Source organism: Phodopus roborovskii, unplaced genomic scaffold (assembly GCF_943737965.1).
Source record: "Phodopus roborovskii unplaced genomic scaffold, PHOROB, whole genome shotgun sequence".
NCBI classification, from domain to species: domain Eukaryota; kingdom Metazoa; phylum Chordata; class Mammalia; order Rodentia; family Cricetidae; genus Phodopus; species Phodopus roborovskii.
In genome coordinates, this window is record NW_026126470.1 from 24,619,405 (window position 1) to 24,642,710 (window position 23,306).

The 23,306-nt window shown below is 43.6% G+C and overlaps 1 protein-coding gene across 1 annotated transcript in view; it reads left to right on the forward strand.

The window, feature by feature from the left end:
* Positions 1-3,714: 3,714 nt before the first annotated feature.
* The window catches only part of Map3k7cl (MAP3K7 C-terminal like), a 37,195-nt gene continuing 17,603 nt past the window's right edge, over positions 3,715-23,306 (forward strand). Inside the window, exons 1-3 of the mRNA XM_051191831.1 lie at positions 3,715-4,164; positions 6,565-6,673; positions 19,754-19,815. Coding sequence (XP_051047788.1) covers positions 6,604-6,673; positions 19,754-19,815 — 132 coding nt within the window. The 5' untranslated portion in view covers positions 3,715-4,164; positions 6,565-6,603. The remainder of the gene's footprint in view (positions 4,165-6,564; positions 6,674-19,753; positions 19,816-23,306) is intronic.

Genomic DNA, 23,306 nt, shown 5'->3' on the forward strand with positions numbered 1-23,306 from the left:
GATTGCTTGGTTGGTTTAACTGAAGTCCTGAGGGAAGAGCCAGACCAAGACCAAGCCAACCAGGCCCTTAGATCCTTATATATTGTTTTTTTTTTAAACAAAATATTGATTTTTATTTAGGTTAAAAACGATCTTATTTTACATACCAATCCCAGTTCCCTCTTTCTTCCATCCTCCAATTCCCACCACCACCTCCCCATCCCATCCCTGATCCACTCCTTAGAGAAGATAAGGCCTCCCATGGAGGATCATGATTCTTATATATTGTATGCTGGTTCGGACTTAAGTGAGAAGAACAGGGAATTAATGATGGCAGGTGTGGCTGTGTTGCAGTGATGTTTGTTTACACAGACAGCAGCCTGTATCAGACTCATAGGCCACAGTTTTTCACCTTCCATCTTACCTTCCCCAAGCCGGAACATCTAGTAGACATTACCATCGTTTTCTGATAAAGCTCATGAAGGATAAACCACTTCTCATTGCCCTTTCTAGCCTCGAGCTTCGGGAAAACAATCACCTAATGTTGGTCACCTCACTAACTAAAACCTCAAGGGAACTGGGATTAGGAAAATCACCTTAGTTTCCCTCAAAGTGAAGGGTGCTGCTGACAAGATATAATCAGAAATTCTTACATCCAAAATCTATACAATCTGGGGGGGGGGTGGCGCTCAGTGGTTAAGACCATGTTTATACATATGGCCCAGGTTTGGTTCATAGCACCTGCATGTCAGCTTGCAGCTGCCTGTAATTTCAGGTCCAGGAGATCAGATGCCTCTTCTGACATACAAGGGCTCCTCTACACATGTGGTGCACACACACACACACACACACACTGTAAAGAATCTATGCAGTTTTTGTATATCATTCAAGAAGGTAGAAGCAAAGCTAACTGGGCAGTGTCTGGTGTTTGCTCTTGAGCCTCGAAGCTTTCGTTTTGGATTGTCACCGTGTTACTGTGACAAACCGGAAAGAAGAAGGAAGAGGCTCTGGGGACTTGAGGCTTGACTATGGTCAGGGGCAGGAGGAGACTGAAGACGACCTTCCTGAGTCCTGACGGTGCCTCCTAAGCAACCAAGCAAGCAAGTTTGGGAATGCTTGTTTTGTATTGAGATATTTATATCACAAAATAATCATAATACTTTTTTATTACGAGCATATCCTAAGTCATAACTTCAGTCATAATTCAGAAGCAGCTTATATATGTAATTACTATGATACTGCCCCACACCTTTGAGACAGAGTCTGACTGTACAGTTATGACTGGTCCAGAATATAGCTTGAAGACCAAGCTGACCTTGAGCTCACAGAGATGCTCCTGCTTTTGCCTCCTAAGTGCTGAACTTGAAGGCAAGCACACTATGCCCAGCCCCAAATCCCTTTTTATTAAAAATAACTTCTCATGTAACAATGCTCTAGTTTGACTCTAGAGTGTTTCCACAGACCTATATGTTATAGGTTTGATCCTCATTTGGGGCACTTAGGAGACTGCTGGACTTTCTCCCTTGCTTACTTCCATGAGAGATAGCACCCTCTCCATCAAATATCTCTGCAGTGATGCAGTCTTCTGCTACAGGCTCCAATCAGTGGGCCCAAATGGCAATGGATGGAAGCCCCTAAAACATGAGACAAAACAAGTCCTTTCTTCTTTAACATGAAATATCTCGAGTATTTTGTCATGGGTATACAAAGTTGATCGATACAAACCATGAAATATTTATTGTCGAAAGAATAAAACAAATTTTTTGGGCATTGGTACCACTCAGAAACATACTATTAATGCATTAACATTTTCATGTGCACATATATCCTTTCTGGATTGAATTTCTATAATTTTGTTTTGCATTCCTAAAGTGCCGTGTGATTGTTTTGGTTTTCAGTCATGGAAACGGACTTTGTTTGCGTTTCCTATCTGTTTTTGTCTTGAACGTGTTTTGGGTAACAAGTCCAGAAATGCACCATCATTCACAAGACAACAGAAGAGTTAATAGATATGGTTGGAAAAGTTTCAATTTATGTCATCAGGTACAGACGGAGTATTTAGACATTTTCTTATTTATTCCTTACTCACTGTTGTCAAATTTTCCTCCATAGCATCTGCTCCACCCCTGTCATCCTTGACATCTAGAAGATGGGACCGTCAACATTACAGCCCGTGCTCTGGGATCACTTTTGTGACTCTGGGACAGAGAGATGCTGCATCTATCAGGTACTAGTTACATCCTCACGGAAAGAGGTGATTTCCATGCATTTAATATAAACTGTCACTTTAAGAAAGGTGCTATTTCAGTCCGTTTGTCCCACCCCTAACTGTCACTTTCACTGGACTCCAGATGCTAGCAGATACCTATAACTTTAGCAACATCAGTGTCACCATCAGCTTTTCTAGAAGCGGACCTGGGGGCGGGGTGGTGGTGAGGCGGGAACCAATAAAGATACTGTGTCGCATTAGTCTGCATTGTTTTGGCAAAGGACCTAAGAAAGTCAACTTACAAGATTGAAAGATTAGTTTAGTCTCATGGTTTCAGAGGTTGTAGCTCTTGGTCCTGTTGCCTTTGGGTCTGTGGACAGGCAATTTATCGTGGAGCATGTAATACAGAAAACTGCTCACATCACTAAATCTGGAAGGCAGAGAGAGAGAGAGAGGGAGAGGGAGAGAGAGAGGGAAGGAGGGAGAGAGGAAGAGGGAGAGAGAGAGAGGAGGAGAATGAGTTGAGGCTGGGACACTGATAATCTCCTCTAAGGACACACTCAGTGAGACTCCTCCTGAAAGTTTCCATCACCTTCAAGTCTTGCTATGGGTAGCAGAGAAGGTCTTTAATGCATGGACCTTTGGATGGCATTTAAAATTCAAGACACGACAACTATTCACTTCCCATGTGGCACACAAAAGACATACAACCTTTATTCCTTTGAGGCTGAATGTTTGCCTCACGATAATTACAATCTAATGTCAAGTGAATCTGGAGGCTGGACCATTAAACAGCCTGTGATAGTTTAGTAAGAAATGATCAAATTGCGTTCTGAGGTCCCTTTATCAGTTTGCACTCTTATTAGAAATGAAGAAGTACTCCTACACACGTATTTCACCGATTGTTTTGGGATGTGGGCCTTGGGGGCAGGTGCACAGTGATGCACCATTGTTCCAGGCCACAACCCTCTAATAACACAAAAGCTGTTCATCTTTCATAGGTTTACTGCTTATTCATTTACCTTTTCTAGTGACATGTCTGTTCAGAACACTTGTCCCCCCTTTTCTGAACTTGATTGCTCTCCTGCCGTTCAGTTTTAAGATTTCCTTGCATACCTTGAATTTCCACATGCACTTTGCAAAGACGTTTCTTTCAGTTTGTGGCGTGTCTTGCACCCTGTTAATATTTTTTCATATTTAACTATGCAACCTTAGCATCACGGTTCAGTTACTTTTAAATGCCCAAGACATCCAAGTTTACAACTGTAAAAAGAAGTTTGAAGGATCATCATATTCCCTGTTCACCACTGACCCCTTCTGTGCATGTCGGCGTTTGTAGAGTGGATCAAGTCATCAAGCTTAGGCCAGGCTCAACCTCAGACCTCGCCTCCTTGATGGGATCATCACGACTACAGTCCAAGAGCCAGCTAGTGGCCTGTCCAAGTTGGCTGGGTCTAGCTGAGCTGACATTTTTGCTGACTAGAGTCATGCTATCTTTGCCAGTGTGCTGGAATAGACACAGACACGGATTGGGTCACCACGAAGACATTCCTGTCTCGTGAAGCAAGACTGTTTGTATTTTAGGTTTGCCAGGACTAATGAATCCAAACATTTGGACTCTCTACAGCTTGCTGTTTATCAATGCCTCTGACAGGAGGAAGGTTTTTTCTTTTGCTCTCGCTTTTTCTAGAAACATGACAACATCCTGGCTGTTGGGGTAGCAAGGAAAGGAGAGAGGGGCTGTACAAGGAAGCGGAACAGGGAGGTCCCGTGGGCTGGGACTCTGGGGTCTGGGGCAGAGCAGGTAGTAGTGCGCAGCCTGGACAGCTGTCTCTGCCCCTCAGAGTGTCTGTCAGGGCTGCTATGCAGGAGGCGCAGACGGGCCTCTCGCTGAGTCTTGACTCCACACACGCAACGACTGGCCAAGGCTGTGGCTGGCCCTGGATTACACAAGCACAGACTCTCAACTAAGTGAGGTAAGGCAGCAGGTGTGAGACTCCATTAACCGCTCCGAGCACCGGCGACTTACCTAAGGCTCTGTTAACAGCACCAGCAGAAGGGACCAGAAGCTGGTTTCCCCAGGAGGTGTGATGAACAGGCAAGTTGTGGACGCTCAGTATCTACAGGACCTCAGCATCACCCTTTCCGAGGGAGACAGATATTTCCTTTAGCTCTGTCCATCCATTTCGTTTCTCCGGCTTGAGACCAGAGCAGAGGTCTGTTAGTGAACCCCAGAGGCGGATTTCCCCCTCACCTCACGGGCTTTGCTTCTTGAGGCAGGAAAAATTGCAAAGGCATGTGCCTGAAGAGGCGTGAGCTTCCCATCCCTAGAAGTCACGCTCAGGGGGGGCTGGCTACTGTAGGATGCCCAGAAGCAAGACTTTCCCTTTCACCTACAACTTTTGGGGGGTCTTTTGTGTGTTTTGTTCGTTGGAGACCATCTGTGCTGTTTCTTCAGAAACAGGTGGCTAAGAGAACACTTGATAGTAAGCTAAGGAAACGACACAAAGATGTGCCAGAGGCTTGTTTTTGTAAAAGCAAGAAGTCCTGCGTCAAGGCACAGCAAATTTAGGAGAGCGTCGTTTTGTAACTTTTAATTGCATGCCATGGTGTAAAGAATGTCCCGTGCTCAGAGCTGTTTGTAGGGTTAACTTAATGGGTTCAACAGGATTCTAAGTGGCTCATAAACAGTTGCTGTGTTGTTAAGCCTTACTGGGTGGTTAACATAAGCCTATTTTCTTTCCATATGGTACCTAAGATGGTTCAAAATGCGTGTACATCTGAATGCACTTGTACAAATGTATGCCTTGAACTTGTCCACGTAAGTAATTGTAAAAACAACACTCAGTGCTCTGGATACTATTTTTAGACACAGAGAAGCTATGGGAAAGAGTGAAAAAAACCTGGCCATGAGAAAATGTTCTGTTACAGCAGTTCCCAGGATCCTGCCAAGGATGGCTAAAGACATTATTTATATTTTGCCATTTTTGGAGACATTTTCCTTAAAATATCATGCAGGGTTTTTTTTTTCCTTTGCTTTTCTGCCTACATGACACAAAGGGGGAGAGAGTTTAGAAAAGGCATGACCAAAAATAGAAATGTTAAATATATGCATTTAAATAACAACCATATCATGTGTTTATTATAACACATTTTCCTAATCCCACTGAACGTCAGATTATTACATATCTTCCTCAAAGCATAATTGGGTTAAATTCTCCTAAGAACAGCTTTTGTTCTTGCCATCTTATGCAAAGGATGTTTTCCACTCATTATCTCTAAGTTTGTTAACTAAATAATAAGTTAATAGGTTGATCCAAACATACATTGGATGTCTTCTGGGTTTTTTGTTTTGTATTAAAGACAGGGCTTCATGGAGCCCAAGCTGGTTTTAAACTCACTAGTAAATATTACCTTGGACCGGCTGATTTGCCCACCTCTACATCCCAAGTGCTGGTGGTTATCGATGTGTGCCACACAGACAAGTTTCGTTTGGGTTGTACCCTGCTGTTAAGAAGTGACGCCTTAGGCATAAAGGCTTGGTAGATTTCGAGGTCATCAGATAGTTAAGAATGTAATGTTCATGCTACAACTGTAACGGGGTTTAAAATGGCTTGGGTTTTACTTTAAATTTACATTATATTGATCCGTTACTACTGCCCAAACAAAACATTGTATTTAATTTGGGCTTTGTGTGTATGTGTTTGTGTGTCTACATGGGCATGCAGGTGTGCACATTCATGTAGAAGACACAGGTCAACCTTTGGGGTCAGTCCTCAAGACCCATCTTCTTTATTCTGTGAGACCTGGTCTCTCCCTGGTACCTGGGGCTTGCTGCCAATTAGGCTAGGCTAGTTGCTCTGGGGGGGGGGGTCCTAGAGATCTGCCTGTCTCTGTCTCTCCATCACTGAGGTCACCAGCGTGAACCACCCTGCCCCCTCCTGTTTACACGAGTATCAAACTCTGGTCCTTCTGCTTGCTCACCAGCTGAGACATCTCCCATACTCCCTAACTTGACTTTTAAGCATGGAAAAGTAGCCAAGTCTAAATCTTTCTGTCAGTCTATTAAGACTGTATCTTTTCTGTATTGTTGCCGTTAAAAAAAAAGCAACATAGGTGATCCTCAAAGCCAGGATTAAACTCATCAATGGGAAAAGATATTGAAAATATGAGAGATTTTAGAAACCATATTTCATCCATTCTGGATGTCTCTTACCAAAGTAATTTTTGTAGAAGCCTTAAAAAAAATTAAAACAATGTGGAGAAAAAAGGCAGCTTACTAACTTTGCTTTCTAATCTCTAAGGGTCCGTGGGGGTGTCTCAGGTCTCGGTACAGTGTTTGGTGAAATGACAATGGCTATCTCTTGTCCTTACAGCTGGAAGCCCCAGGAGAAGGCCGGGCCTCAGGCGCCCACATGATCAGCACAGCCAGGGTACCTGCAGATAAACCAGTGAGCATCGCATTTAGCCTCAGTGATGCCCCAGGTACGATATGCAGCCCCCTCCCCGCCCCTGCCCTTTCCAGAAATCCCACCGTACTTTGTGATTCCGTGGAGAATGTTTAAAATTGCTTGTTTGCACGGCCCGATGAAAAGTGCATGGTAATTCCATCCCACACTCTTAGACTGTGGCTGGCTGTGTTCCTGCCGCTCTGACTGGGTTGTTTTTAACTCCTCCCCCTCTCCCCATTTTAGCATTCTCTTAGGATAAGAACCATAGAGATGGAGCGATTTCTAAGGATAGAAAACGGTGTCATTGTCAAAGTGGCATGCGGAAATGTTTATTAAGAGCGGGCAGATGGTTAGGTAATGTAAAAATATCACCGTCCCTACTCCAGCCGCATGCGTGCGACGTTGCTTTCTCGCTGACGCCCCAACACTTCCGGCTGAATAAACAGACTTCACCAGGGATGATGAATGGGACAGGTGAGGAGGGGCCTCTCAGACGAGTGAGGTCTGAGGTGAGCCTGCCATATTTAGAGCCCTTTGTCATGGCCCCCCTCAGTGACCTCTTAACACACATGCAGAATTGCAGCACCCCCGAACGAGGGGCTCAAGTGGTGGGAGAGGTCACAATGGTCATGAAAGGAAGGTAAGGGTTACGGCCATCGGCATCAACCGTTGTTTAGTTAAACAGTCATCTGTTAAAACCACCTCCTCAAACATCACCATTGAAACCGATGTCTTGGGAGAACCAGGTCTTATTTTCTCTGATACTCTCTTTCTCTCCCCCTGTAGTGTCCACATAGAGTGACGTTTTAAAGATTAATGTTTCACGGCTGGGGTGATAACTCAGCCAGTAAAGTACTTGGCACGAAAACATGTGGACCTGAATTCAGTTCCCTAAAAGACTTGTGAAAAAGCTGGGCATACTCATAAATCCGGCAAGGAGACACAAGTATCCCTGGGCTCCCTGGACCAGCCTAGCCAGTGAGTTCCAGGATAGTAAGAGACCTGTCTCAAAGAACAAGGTGGGCGGCAGGTGAACAATGACATCCAAGGTTGGGTTTTGGCCTACACACATACAGACACACACACACACACACAACACACACACACACAGACACACACACACACACAGACACAGACACACACACACACACACACACACACACACACACACGGGGGGGGGGGGAGGAAGGGAGAGTTAATGTGTGAAAAGGGGCAAAATCATTGCGAAATAATGTAAAGTAAGAAATTTGGCTTTGGAAATTGTGGTGTGACACTGCCATTTGCTGGGTGATTATATAGCTATTAGTCTACTTTCCCAGACAATGGTCACCAGTGGAGGATGTACTAGAGTAGGAAGAGATGACATCTTGCCCATTTTTGTGTGTTTTCTGACAGTCTAACTATGACCTGTTTTCAAGTACTGTGTCTCCCACTCAAGAGTTATTCTGTGAGACACTGGTGAGGAGTGACTTCCACACTAGGAAGATCCACTCCAACATAGAAATAAACACTACCACTCTGATTCTCTTTGTATTAGAAATTCATCTTTATCGTGTGAGCATTATGTATCTACAGGGTAGAATTCTGAGGTCTCAAGATCACACTATTAGTTAAATAATTGAGTTATGATCAAAGCACAGGTCCTTAGACTTAGAAGTCCAAGTCCCTTCATTATGTCTTGTTACTTCTCTAAAAAGTACAAAGAAATTCCTTCTTGGTAACATACTTCATAGTTCCAAATTTCAAGGAATGGCCTCACACAATATGAGTAGTCCTCAAGACACACACATGCAAGTCTATAGTCCAAGAAGAAAGGAGTCTAATTTCCCTTTTACTCATGGCCCACAAGAGTGGGACATGTCCCATTATAATAAACAGGTTTGCAAAGAAATTTTCAGTCCATAAATCTTGCTTTACCCAAGTAAATACATTACATGATTTGGATAAGACAAAGAAATGTACCATACCAGAAAAGAAATGCAGAGAGCTGAGTCTTATCCTTGGGCTGAGTGAATAGACTCTTCTTTGAAATCCAAAATGTAAACTTGAGATTCACTTGGCACTGTCTTTGAATTCTTTCGATCCTAGCTGAGAGTTCTTGAACATTCTTTAAACGTTTTTTAAAATTAATTTATCTTGAACACTTTTAATCAATACATTTAAATTTATGTTCTCAGTCTCCTTTTAGAATTGTAAATGTTTTCAAAATGTCCATTTTGGAAATTCATGTTTCATAATAGATCTCTTTAAGAACAGTTTACACGTTAAGTAATTCTTAACTTCCACTACAAAAAGATGGTAAGGGGCTTATATGGAGGCAGAGGAAGGAGGATCTCTAAGTTCGAGACCAGCGTGATCTACAGAGAGAGTTCCAGGACAGCCAGGGCTACACAGAGAAATTCTGTCTCATAAAACAAAACAAAACAAAAACCTAAACCAACAAAAGAAACTGCCATGCCTATGTTAGCTTTTATGATCAGTGTGTTTCAGTTTGTCTTGGAATGCTGTCTGCCTATAGAATCGAAGGCAGAGGGCAGTTCTCAGTGTTTCTCTACCCTGCCTGATTATATCACTTGAGAGCATCCATTAAGAACACATGTTTAGAAAAACAATAACAAAAGGACATGAAATTGTGAGGGAGATGAGTTGGAGGGCACCAGGGGGCTTGGAGAAAGTAATGGTGGGTAGATGTGCTCAAAATACATTGTCTAAATGTGTGAAATTATCAAAGAATAAATAAGAATATTAAGAAAAAGAACACATGCATACTCCTGTAAGGCTGATCCTGGAGACTCGCTGCATCTCTCTGAGGAAGGAAGTCAAGCCCTCTTATGTGTTTATAATTTCCAGATGTGCAAAATCACTCAGAGCCGAGGACTTGGAAATCTTCTGTGCATATGAAGTTGTCAGTTCACCAAAGGATGAGTTGCAGATATTTGGGACACTCCCTCTGAATTCCCGAATGGGGAGTGTGTGGAGTGTCCCACGGGCGCGTAGTAACATTTGCCATAATGCAAGCTATACATGCCTTTTGAATTCCACCGTGTGTTCCCTGTGGACCACATATTTAGGAAGGAGAACAAAACAAAGCAAAGGGAGGTGGCCTACACGATTACAGCAAGTGGGGGGAGGAACCTGGCCTTTTGAGGAGGGGTCCCTCACTGCTGAATTTACTATTGATGCATATGCAGGGACAAAGGGAAAGGGAGACCTTTCTACTGGTGAATAGTGATATTTGTTTCTTTTTTTGAAGATCGTTTGTTCTCTGACAGTTTTATTCCTGTATAAAATGTATCTTGATCATATTCACTCATTTCTATTATTTTGTTTACCACTGTGTGTGTGTGTGGGGGGGGGGAGGGAGGGACAGAGAGAGAGACACACACAGAGACAGAGAGAGAGAGAGAATGAGAGAGAGCTGAAGCTAGAGGTTGACACTGGATCTCTTAGAGCCAGAATCACAGGCAGTTTCAGGATGCAGTGTAGCAGGAGTGCTTGGATTAGAGTTCTGGCCCTCAGCATTGTATAGTAAGTGCTCTTAGCTGTGATCCATCTCTCCAGCCCCCAAGCATTCATTTCTTATGGGACTAATATAGTTAGGACTCTATTAATTCTAGAGTTTTTGACATATATTCCTGAGACATTTAATATAGAAGTTTAGGGTTTTGAACTTAGAGGCTTATCTTCATCATTATAAGCTAGCTGTCCAATCTTGTTGGAATTCAGTTTCCCTTCAGGTGAAGCATTTAGCAAAGTGCTTGCCACAAATTAAATATTCAAGTTGTCCCCATAGTTAGGGTAACTGATTGTGGAATATCAAGACAAGTATAAACTGCTAGGGAGCGTGTGTGCCATGGATATTCCCCACTGCTCCTTGATGCCAAGATATACTTCACAGTGTGGCTGCCCGCTGTTGTTTGGGGGATTGGTAATCCAGGGGGTGGCTAGTGCTGTATTACCCATCTATGAAGCTGGCCTTTCCTATTTCCTATGCCTTCAATACTCTGCCAAGGCTGTTAGGATGCACACAATGGGGCAAAACACGACCCCTTCCCTAAATCTAAAAGGCTGTGATTTGCTTATTAGCTCATGTCCTGTAGAGAAACTGTCAAAGCCCTTTGAAAGAGCTGCCAATAAAATCGGGCCGAAAGGTGGATTATAGGAAGACACAATCTTTAGGTGTAAAGCATATACGTAAGAATACCTATTTTTAGCCATTTTTCTTCCTAATTCAGAAGTCATGAGCAAAACCCACGAGTCAGGAAGATCATGGTCTATTCAGTAAACACTGAACCACCGTCCGTTAGCACACAAGCTGAGCCGTGGAATCCTATCACACCTGAGCAGAGCACGGTACAGGAGATCCCTAGAGGATACCTGCTTAGGTAGTCACAGACCAGAGATCCCCTCAAACAAGTTTGCATTCAGTCAGAAGCAACAGAGCCTGCAAACTCCCTGAGCAGGGGTGTGTACGATATAACATAAGGGTAGAAATTGGTAGCAGTGTCTAGAATGTGGAGAGAGGGGTGAATCGAAGAAATGTTCTATAAAAAAGGTGTGAGTTCGGGTTTAGGATGAAGTGATGGAGTCTGGAAAAGATTTTAAAAGAAGGATTGGAACAGCTGGATGACAGACAGTTTGGCTTTTGAGAGTGAAAACTGGTGGTAGAAAATGAGCCACGGGCTTGCAGAGTCTCCATGAACCTCCAAGGGCTTAAAGTACAGAAGCAGGCATTGGGGAGAAATACATGGAATCCTATAAGGTACCGTCTCTTTCCAGGCCACTGTCAGAACCCTTCACTAAATGATACTTAGATAATTGTAATCCTTGGAGGCGGCCATCCCTGCCTTCAATAAGCTCAATATTATTTCCAAATCAGGAATTCCAAAATGCTAACTTCCTAACTGAGTCCCTCCCCCCCCCACTGAATTAGTTCTCACAATAGCAAATGTACTACAGTATGAACCCACTGCCCTGAGTTATTGTGAAAATCACAGACTTCTTTTGTTTTCATTTTCTGAGCCAGGGTTTCTCTGTGTAGCCCTGGATGTCCTTGAACTCGCTCTGTAGACCAGGCTGGCCTCGAACTCACAGCGATCCCAATTCCGCCCCCCCCCACCAATGCCTCTGCCTCCCTAGTGCTGGGATTTAAGGCATGTGCTACCATCACCTCCATCTCCTGCCTACAGGCCCCTTTCCAGTGTGAGAGAATTTAAGAGTTACACAGATGCTAGGATTCCATTTAATCACAGGCTTTTCGTTATCTTTAACTGAGTTACAAAGGTGGCATACTCTCATATATATTTAGACTTTGTACTCATTCTCTCTACCCCACTCTCTCTCCAAACATACTGGTATCAGCCTAGACTGGGAGCTGTTAACGTTTTTTGTTTTTTTGTTTTTTTAAAGTTAGAATTCTCACATTAGGGCACAGATTAACCACACAGGATTTAGTTTAAAAATCCAGCACCCAGTGTATCAGAGTTGCTAAAAGTATTTGTTTTTATTACAAAAATCCGGTGTTCACAGCTGAAGCAGCTGCCGCTGCATGACCTCTGACGTGGCGCAGTGGCTGTCCTGTCCAGGTGTGCGTGGCTATCAGACAGACTGTTTGAGATGCAATGTTACTTTCCGCTGTCTCCTCCCATCAACCATCCCTACTTTGGATATTATATCCCCCTCTCTCCTAAGGGCCCAAATGTTCTTCATACTTTCTTCTCTCTACACTCAGTCTCTTTTCTCTGGGAAGACTCTGGGAAGCCTTATGAGTAACCACAGTGAATACTGAGGCTTATTCTTTAATAGCTAGTCTGTTCTTCAATCGTTTCACTTATCCGATAATACAGAGCACGAAGAGAGAGTTCTGCTAGAACCTGCTGCGTAAGTTTTCACGGAAAGGCTATAAAGGAAGTGGATGTTTATGGAATACATAACACTTGTATTTGTGTTATCACCTCAGTTTCATATTGCTAGCAACGCCATAGGAGGTTTTGAAACCATTTGTGCAAATGTTGCCTAAAGGATCCAAACCAGCAATTAATAGATAGGAGCACTTCAAAGCCAGGTCCTGGGTGCTTTTGTATTACTACCCAGTCAGAAGTAGGGCCCATGCAATGAGAGGAACTCAGGTACTGGTGCATGGTTCGGCAGACCTGTAGAACTCGAGACAGAAGCAGGAAGATTTCCACAAGTTCCAGGAAAGCTCAAGTTAGATAATAAAGATGCTGCCTTTTTTTTTGTTTTCCATGCACGAATGTTCCTGACACCAAAGAGCTCCCCAGTTGTCAGGGGGAGAATGGGAGGAGGTTGCTCATGGTATGCTGTTGGAAGTAGGAGGAAAAGGAGAGGTGAAATGTATTTGGTGGGGTGCTAGGCAGTAAGCATCCTCTTTTGGAGGTTTCTGAGGTCCTCGATCCCAGACACCCCAAAGCACCAAATTCTTCAGACGCTCAAGTCCCTTATAGAAAATTGCATAGTGTTTCCACAGCCTGTATATATCCTTCCATGTTTCATCCCTGGACAACTTCACCGCATGCAGTATGAAGGCTGTGTAAATACCTGCCATCTTTTATTATTTAGGAAATAGCAACATGTCAGTGCAGACATAGCTTTTTCAGTTTTCAGTCTACGATTGGCTGGACTTACAGGTGTAGAACTTACACATATATATATACATGTGTAGAGAAGGCCAGCTGTGGGTAACGTGCCATGCTCGATGCCTTTGGATAACTGAACACCAGTGATCTGAGTAAGATCGTGTTTTGATCATCATCAAAACGTTCTGAGAGAGAAAAAGGAAAAATGACGGCATCAGCAAACTGTCAGGGGCCACAACGGGGAACAGACAGTGCTTCCAAGAAACAAACTTTGCTGTAGGCGGCATCAAGTCCTTCCCTGCAAAGAAATAGCATTAGTTTATTCCTGCGCGGTGGCACAGGTAACAGGGTGTTTGTTAGCGGTAAAGAAGCAACAGCGGCCGGGTGGGCTGCTAGCTGTCTCTCCTTACCATGCCAGTTTGCCCACCCTGTCCACCTCTCTAGTTGGCTTCCGTGGCTCTGAAAACCCAGCTCGTATCACACAATTCACATGTAGCGTTTAGGAGTCAGGAAGCACAATTTTAAAATGTATTTTGATGTAGCTTAAAACTGTGACGCTCTGACAAGAGTTGGAGTAACTAGCTATCTGTTTTTTTTTGTTCTTTTTTTTTTTTGGAACGTTTTGTTGATGATGATGTATTAGAAACATGGGAGCCATCTTCATTTTAAATGAAGCTACTTAAAGAACTTCTCTGTAGGAGTTCAGTTTTTCAGCTATCATTTCATGAAGGAAGTGTTGCTTTGTTGGGGGAATGAAGGAGAGATCTTCTAACATTCAGGGGTAGATGAAGACAGTTAAATAACAAGAACAGAGGTGCTGGCTACTCCTGGGAAGCCCCCTCAACAGTGGTGGGGGTAGTAGATAAGCCGAGACCTTGACCCACATACGTTGTCTTCATTTCCAATGGGAATATCCCCAGCACATGTGCACACACACCTCTGCCCCATTTCCAGGTCTAGAATGAGAAGGAATGGAAATGAAACTCAGTTATATCAAGAACTCATCCTTGTTAACGACCATTTCCTAGAAGTGACGCTTCAGGCTAAGTGATTGACGTGTGTATTGCCTCATCAATACCAAGTCTCCAAAACAGGTTACTCGTGCCATTTGCAAAAGAAGTAAATCATACCGACTATTCACATTTACCAGTTAAGGTGGACCCACAGCTCACACACAGACCTGCCCTCACTATGTATGTAGGTATTTTGCCTGCATGCATATCTATACATCATGTGTATGCCAGGTGCCAAAGAAGCCCAGAAGAGGACTCTGGCTCTCCTGGTGCTAGGTCATACCTGGCATGAACAGGTGTCTGTGAACTACCGTGTCGGTACTGGGAACTGAACCTAGGTCCCCTGCAAAGCAGCCAGTGCTCTTAACCACTGAGCCATGCCCCCAGCCCCCCTGTCTTTTCTTTTTGGTGTATGTTATGTGTGCTGTGTTGTTGGCTTGTTGTTGTTTTGTGTTGTGTATGTGGTATAAAATGCTAATTTAGATATGTGCAGAGATGCATTAGGGTACAGATATATATATATATATATATATATATATATATATATGCATGCATATGCACCCTTCATTCTTTTAGCCAGGGTCTCTCACTGAAACTGAAGTCCATTTATTTCCAGGTACCAGGGTTACACGCTTGAGCCACACTGCTTAGCCCTTTACATGGGTTCTGGACATCAAACTTAGACCCTTGTGCCTATACACCAAGTACTGTATGAACTGGGCTATTGTCCTCACCCACAAAATAGAGTTTTTTCAGAGGATTCAGAACAGGACACTTTGTGTTCTGTATGGGGCGTGGGATGGGCTTGGAAGTGTCTTCTAAATGTGGATTGTCTCCTTCTGGGCTCCCTGTATAAAAACCCAAGGTCTACACTCCAGTTATATCTGTCGTGAAAACAGTGTCTGTGCAGGAATAATTGACCCCAAAGTATTGATCCCATTTCTGACACCAGATATTGCTGTTAAATAAGGATCAGGAAAAACAAATAGGCCAACTAGATGTTTATTCAGGGAGAAATAATTTACAGCCTAGACAGATGAACACCAGCAAATTCCACCAGATACTCACCTGTCCGATTCCTGCCAGCAAGAGAGCTTTTCCCGGCTCTCCCTCCGACCTCCTTCCACAGGTCACTTCCACCCATGGCTCCACCCCCAATGGGCGTGGTCAGTGCCACAGAAGGACTATCTCACTACACCAAAGTCCAGTAAAAATATTGCCCTATCAAGAGCAATTTAAGATAGCAATTCTCAAATGTTGGTTTGCAGATTAAGCTTTTATCTCTCTCACTTGAAACAAAATAAAACCAGATGTAGCGATGGGGTTTTAGAGTATATTGCTTTAGCATGAAAAGCTAAAATTTACCAATATGATGGCCACCTCTTTATTCTAAGATTCATTTCATTTTTATATTAAAACTTGCTCTCTGATGCACAGGGAAACAAAGAATGTACAGTAATGGTTTCCTAATTACCTTCACAAGCCAAATAAAAACCTGCATGCAATCTAAGGTATGACTCCCAATATTTCAGGAGAATTTGTTGGGGTTTATGAACTACAAGTCTGGGAAATCATTGGCCAGAAGGTGAACCTCAGAGTGGTGCTGTGGAAGGAACCCTGGGCTGGGAGACACCTCATCTCACAAGGCCACTAGTCCTGGTGTTTTATAGAGCTCCTCCTTTTCTGGATTGTCCCTTACTCTACTCTCAGTGGACCGGGCCACATGCTCCCTCAGCCCCTTCAGTTCAGCTTCTGTCACAACTCAGACGGAGTAGCTAATTCCTAGATAACATGGAGGCTTGGCTTACAGACTCGATAGATTTCCATTATCTGCTTCATGGAGAAACATAGATAAAATGGTTTAAGGGAATCTGAAAAGAATGCCCTTGGAAACCAACCAACAGCTGCTCAGTAGATGCTGAGATAAGCCCAATCTTAAATGTGCTGTGTCCTGTCAGTGTGGCTGGAATACCAACAGGAAAGTTCTATCTTAAGGACCACGTTGGCTTAGACACATCACAACTGCCAAACAGGCAGTGCACATCTGTGTATTAAATGTTTTTCCTCTCGTTTCTGACTCTTTGCTTTGTGTATTTTAACCTTGATGGAGAGGTGGTTCAGTGGTTAAGAGCACTGCCTGCTCTCCTAGAGGATCAGGGTTCAATTCCCAGAACCCACATGGCGGTTCACAACCGTCTGTAATGACCATCTCGGGATCAGATGTCCTCTTCTGGGCTTCTGCAGATACCAGGTATGCATGTGCCACAGAGACATACATGTAGCTAAAACACCCATACACAAAACAGACAAAAAAGTTTGAAAACCTTTTTCCAAAAGAAAGAAGAAATCCCTTAGGTCAGACTTTGGTTGCTCTTTCTGTTAGGTTGTGCTGGGAGTTGGCCACAGGCCTTTGTGCTTATCGGATGAACATTCTACCATTGCAGTTCGCCCCCATCTTCGTCTGGGCTGTGAAGTCCAGATTGCTTTGATATTATCTTCTCAGTTCAGTAAAAACTAGGATAAAGCAGTTTTCCAGCTAGCATTGGGTTGACTCCTTACTGTCCACACGGTAGACAGTAAATACCCGGCAGTTAGGTCATAATGAAACTCAGTCTTTGGGGATTTTGTCCCATTATCAATGTATCTAGTAACTGTTCTTTCTCTCTCTATTGGGGAAAAGATAACAGTTAGATATGCCAAGGGGGGGTCTCTTGGTATAGCTACAGTACAGTCTGCTGTGTGCCTCTGGGATTGCCACAATAAGCTTGAGCACTCAGGGACTCTGATCCATCATCGTGGTGGAAATGTTTTACAACGATTTGGCCAAATGTTTGTGCGACAGCTGTGCTACTAGCCCGCCTGAGTCACTTTCCTTCTTTCCTTTTGGCCCAATCCTGTGATTCATCACTCTGCTTTTAGAATATTTGCCTATTTTTAAAAGCAGTCAAAGAAGGCAGCCGCTTAAAAGTAAACACCCTTCACACCAACACGGAGGAGCTCTGAGAGCAGCTTCTCAAACCCTGAAATTTCTAGCAGGCGAGGCTGCCAGCCAAAGCAGATGGCATGGAGCGGGAGATGCCGGTTGGCTTTCAGAGCCGGGAGACTCCTCGCATCTGTCTTCGGTTTTCTTGTTTCCGCTGCTATTTCCTGCTTGGATTAATCCAGCTTGATCCATTCTGAAACAAAAGTCTTGCCTCCTTTCTGCTTGTCTGTAAAACATCTATTCTGTCGATTAGACTTTCATTTCAGCCAAAGCTGTCCAATCGCAAGCCTTTATCTAGCCACAAATTAGCTGTGTAGAGTCACATGTGTCTCTCAGCATGGGTGGCTGTGTAGAAAGACATTGATTTCTACATTGTTTCATTCGTCTTGGGTCATAACTGGTATTGCCTGTTTACAATATGGCAGCGCAGTGAATAGCTGACTGTCCCTTGTCTTGAGTCATATCAGGTATTGTTTACAATATGGCAGCGCAGTGAATAGCTGACTGTCCCCCCACTCGTTTTTTTAATTTTATAATGAAGCAAGGAGTGTGACTGGTCGCATAGTGGCAGGATGACTTAAGTGTCAGGAAGCCCTGAGCTCCAGTCCGTAGTATCTTCTAGCATGCCCTGTCTGTTTGTATTTATTTTATGGAAGTGGTTTCTCCTTCCAGTTGCCTCCTCATCTGTGGTAACCAGGATTGGGATGCCAAAGTCCAGTATGCTCCTATTTACTGTGCTAAATCACTCTGGTCCTGGGCCTGATGAGCTCAAATAATCATGATGTCTAGGCTTTTGAAAATGCACTAAAGCAAATTAAATGCGCCAAAGACCCAGATCCGTCTTCTAAACTTCACGATGGAAGGCTTCTCCACCACGTGTCGGGCAGTGATAGTTTCACCCAGTTTCTTTGCCAGTGATGGTGTGGGTTGAGAAAGCGAGAGGAACTGGCTAGAATCTGATGTTCCCATTCTGATAGGAAGGGAGTATCCATGGGGCACAGGCTTTACCCTTCTGTGAAGCTTGTGTTTAGGAATATCAGTGATCCCTGGGCATCCGTTGACCGGCGCAACTGAAGTCCCATGTTAGTGATATAGGGCCATTATTTTAGGTCACTTTTAAGTGGTCAGTACTCTTGACCACAATATAGCAACTGCTATTGAGTGACCAGATCCTGAGGTGATGGCGTGACTGTCTCACGCCATCAAAGAGCTGTGATTCCCTACAAATGCCCTGTGTATTTACTACGTTTTACTTTGGACTATGTTCTCAGTGAGCTGGGAAAGGATATAGTTGGCCTCTTGCGTGTTTGTGAGTACTGTATCTGGATTCAACCAAGGGTAGGGAAACCTTAAAGTCATGAACTGGTGTAGACTTCTTATTCTTGTGATCCCTTACCCTGTATAGTACGACGATTTCCATAGCAATCACATTGTGCTGTGTTAGGAGTCACCGAGAGATGAAAGTATGCATGAGGACACATTTAAATTATATGCAGACACTCTATTTCATATAAAGGATTTGAGTTGAGCATCCTCAGACTTTTATCCGTGAGGACTCATGGAAATAAATCTCCACGGATGGCAACCATGACGGTTCTGTCTCTTTGCTGTGTGTGACCTAATTAATTAAAAATGAACATTAGTTTCTACCAGTGAATTTGGTTATGTTAGTGAGAATATAAAAACTGATGTATTTCCTTGTTTTATTAAGACTTGGAGTGACTTTGTGGTGTACGTATGTATGTATGTATGTATGGTGTCTCAGGCATGTGCTGGGGAAGGGTTTGGAAATGAATAGCAGGTGTCCCTACGGAGCCACAGTTCTCTAGACAGACGGATCTTGCTTAACAAACCACCAAGGATGGATTAGCATCCTGTTCTTGAAGAAATTTGGAGTAATGACTATCTGAGGCAACATTTCTGCCAGGCTTCCTCACAGGCTTCCACGGACATCCTTAGAAGGGGCAGGAGCTGCTTATGGTTAATTAAGATGCTTCTGTGTTTGTCTGAGGGAATGTCTAGGCCACTGAAGATAGAGGTGCCACAGTTGTGTGGGCTCAGGTTTGTTTGGAGACACTGCTGTGGATTCTGCTCCAGGCCTGACACTCTGGGGAGAGATTCCCTGTTTGGGCTGCTGGCTGCTCCACTGAACCCTGGAGAGATGCTTGTAAATGGTGGTCTGTAAAGCTAAGAGTAAGGGGTGAAACTCTCTAAGCCAGGCTGCTGTTTGTCCCCATTGACGTTCTGGTTGCCCTGTGAGCACCTTGTTAAGGCACGTTCAAGCATATCACATCTTTTGGTTTGGGCTAATGTGATAGTACTAAGTAGCCCTTTTCAATTGGAGAGTTACCGGACTAGACATTTAAGGACACAAATTAGTCCTCTGCCTCTCTCCCTCTCCCTCTTCAAAGCTCTGTGTCAGGCCAGCTAAGCTCGATGTGCCTCCGTGTGCACAGATAATGAAGGGCGATGCTAATGAGACACAAGGCATGCTGGGTAACCGTTGTGTTTTCGTGTTTTAGATGATACACCATCTGAAGATGCCATCCCTTTGGTCTTCCCAGAGCTAGAGCAACAGCTCCAGGTAAGGTTTCTGCAAACATATGCCTGCTTTTCTGTAGTGCCACAAATAGTGAGCCAGGAAGCGGCTAGGTGGGAAAGGTGGATTGATACAAAGGGCAGAGGGCTTCTAAGACAAAAACATTGATATTGTGGAGCTCCAAGGTCAGATAGCAGCAGCTAGGGAATGGCCCTGGTTACCCAGCTGTGATCCTTGGACTTCAAATGCTCAGAGTTAAGTAGCTGGAACTTCCACCTTCCTTTCCCACAGTGTCTCTGGGCCATTGGACTTTAGGTCCATTTTGGGTTAATGATTGAGTATTAGACCTTGCAGAGAAAATTTGTCATATTGCCAAGTCTTTGGAATACTATTTTTTCCCCTGCTACTTGCTTCTTTCCTGGTTCTATGACAACTTCCTGTGTAGTGGTTCTCAGCCTGTGGGTCACAACCCCTTTGGGGTCACATATCAGATACCCTGCATATCAGATGTTTATATTAGGATTCATAACAGTGGGAAAATTGCAGATGAAATAATTTTATGGATGGGGCGTCACAGCATGAGGAGCTGTATTAAAGGGTTATAGCATTAAGGAGGTTGAGAGCCGCTGCTCTCATAGAACATAGACCTTCAGAAAAGCGTTGGTTCAGCCTATGAGGAAATAGTTTCTAGATGACATATGAAAAGGTCATTCCAGGAGACCACATCAGTAGAACACATGGAATATTTCTTTTTCTTTTCTTTCTTTTTTTTTGTTTGTTTTGTTTTTTCTTTTCTTTCTTTTTTTCTTCTGTTCTTTTTCTTTCTTTCTTTCTTTCTTTTCTTTCTTTCTTTCTTTCTTTTTTTTTTTTTTTTTTTTTTTTTTTGTTTTGAGACAAGGTTTCTCTGTGTAACCTTGACTGTCTTGACACTGGCTCTGTAGACCAGGCTGAGCTCATGAGACCCACCTGTCTCTGCTTCCTGAGTGCTGGGATTAAAGGTGTGTCACTACCGCCTGGGCAGAACTTTCTTTCTAAAGATGTTCGTTTACTTTTAGTTTCTTTAGATGGCATATTCTGGCATTAGGCAAAGGAGGTTTTAAATTTAAACATTTATGCTACAGGGTTTCTGCCTACACGCCTGACTGTGTGTGTACCTCCTTTGAGCCCAGCATTGTCAGATCTCTTGGAACTTCAGTTACAGATGGTTGCGAGCCTGGGTCCTCTAGAAGAGCAGTCACTTCTCCTAGCTGCTGGGGAGGTACCTCAGAACCAACACAGAACAACTCAGGTGTGGGCCGGCCTCACTCCCTTTCAGTAGCCAGTCTGTGTAAGGTCCCGCATAGCAAGCGGGAAGGTAGTATGATACCCACACAGCTATCATGGAATGGTGCTGTAATCCCAAGGATGCCATCCCCAAGCCATCAGTTACATCTTCCTGTTCCTCTGTGCTCCACACAGGCGGTGAGCCTTAGAGAGATTCAACTCTGGTTAACTTAATATTTCCTAAGCAGGTGCATTAGTAAATCCTCTATAGCATCAGCTTTATTACTTCAAGCTCTTCCTGAGTCAATATGCCCCCCCCCCCAGCAGTGTCTCAGAGCACTCAGCAAATCTACTTACTGCCTTCACAAAATGTCTTCGGGCTCACTAACGACTGCTCTGATCTTCCTGTTCTGGGGCTCCACAGTTAGAAGAAGGCTCTGTGTGCAGCCTGTTAAGATAATTTAGCAGCCAAAGACACCACCAAACCAGGGCCTGTAGGGTGAAGGAGAGAACCGACTCCAACAAGTTGTCCTCTGATTATAATGTCCATTTATGCACCTGTCTCCTGTACACATGCATGCAAGAGCACACACACACACACACACACACACACACACAAAGCCATTCTACATCAGGAAGTCCCACATTAACAGCAATGAAACTGCTTTATGTGCAAAAGGAACTGTCTTTTTTACATGGAAGAGGCCTTCCTTACAATTAGACTTGGGTGCTTCTATCTTGTAATTTTTATTTTACTGACTGTCATAATCCACTGTGGAAAAACAAACACCAGTAAGAAAGAGGAGCCTTGTGGATGTCACTGTGCAGGAGACTTAGAAACTCAGCAAGCAGAGAGCAAACAGTGCCAGCCATTACTACCAGCTCTCTCTGCAAACCCCAGGTGAAGCCCACCGCTAGACATTGACACTGAAGCAGGCAACGGCCATTTTCCTTCATGTTGTCTCCCCTGGTTCTCACAATAATTATAGAAACTAGCTGTTCTGCTTTCACTTTATACGGGAGAAACTTGAGGTCAAAATTTGGTGTAAATCCATTTGCTGATCTTTCTCTTAGTCCTCTTTGCGGAGCACATGGCTGTTTAAATTAGTTCGATAAGTTGAGCTTTGTTTTGTTTCTGGTTGGCAAGGTTACCATGATGTGGTTCTTGAGCCGCCTTGTAAAACTTGCTGGGACTTTCTGATGGCCACTGCACATTCCTTGGTAATTTATAAAGTGTAGCTATAAAGCATCTATCTGGTAGATACTCCAACACGGATTTGACCCCCAAGATTTTTCTGTTGCTTTGCCAAGAATGTGGACGTGTTTGAACATGTAATTCGTGATGCTTCTATTTTCACAGAAGCCAAAAAAAGCCCTGGGCAAGAATAGCAATGACAAACCTTTCTCTTGATGTCTCTATTAATGCAAAATTCTGGGTCAGGGACCTCAGGGTAAGGTGGAATTAAATGAACATTACAATGTTCATTTCTAGGCCCTGCAGAAGGAAGGGTGGGGGGCTAATTTTACACTCCAAACCCCTTGTGGGTATCAGGAGCAATATTTGGTACAGCAGGTTTAGATTATATGGGCAGGAAATAAAAGGAGGTATTCGATGTCCACTTGGAGAGTGAATGAAAACATATTACTTTAGGGAAAGGTGGTTTTCTTCTATTTAGAACAGTGTTGATGGACTTCTGTCTTTTCTGTGTCTGGAAAGATGATGGAATTCTTCCATGGTCCAGGGCAAGGCCAATGCTATAGCCCAAGTAGAAGAGTTATGTTTTGGTCACTATAGTTTAACTCAAAGCTTGCACTCCCAAACAATCACTCTCATCAGCCAGTACCTGGAGTTAACAATAGCTACCCCACACTGTGATAGGAATGACAGATGTACTAAGGAGGGCTAATGAAGTCCTTGAAAAAAAATTGCTCAGTAAACATAAATAGTCTTCCTTGGTGAAATTCTTGATTGGACAAAAGATTTAAGGTTAAGTGACTTATTTTTATATGTGTAAAGCAAACCCAAAGATGCATGCATGCATGCCTCTGGATTCCTTTGGATGATCTCTTCATCAGGCCCAGGCATTTGGAAAACAATGACCTGCTTTAAAATAAAACTAAATTGAGCAATAGCTTCAAAGCCTTCGTCCTCTCCTCTGATGGGATGGCGGTGACAGGTGTCTCTGTGGTACACACTGAACTCGCCTTTTCTCAGACAGGGTCCAGTAAGTCCACAACAATCTGATGTCACCTCTACAAATAGACTATTTCAG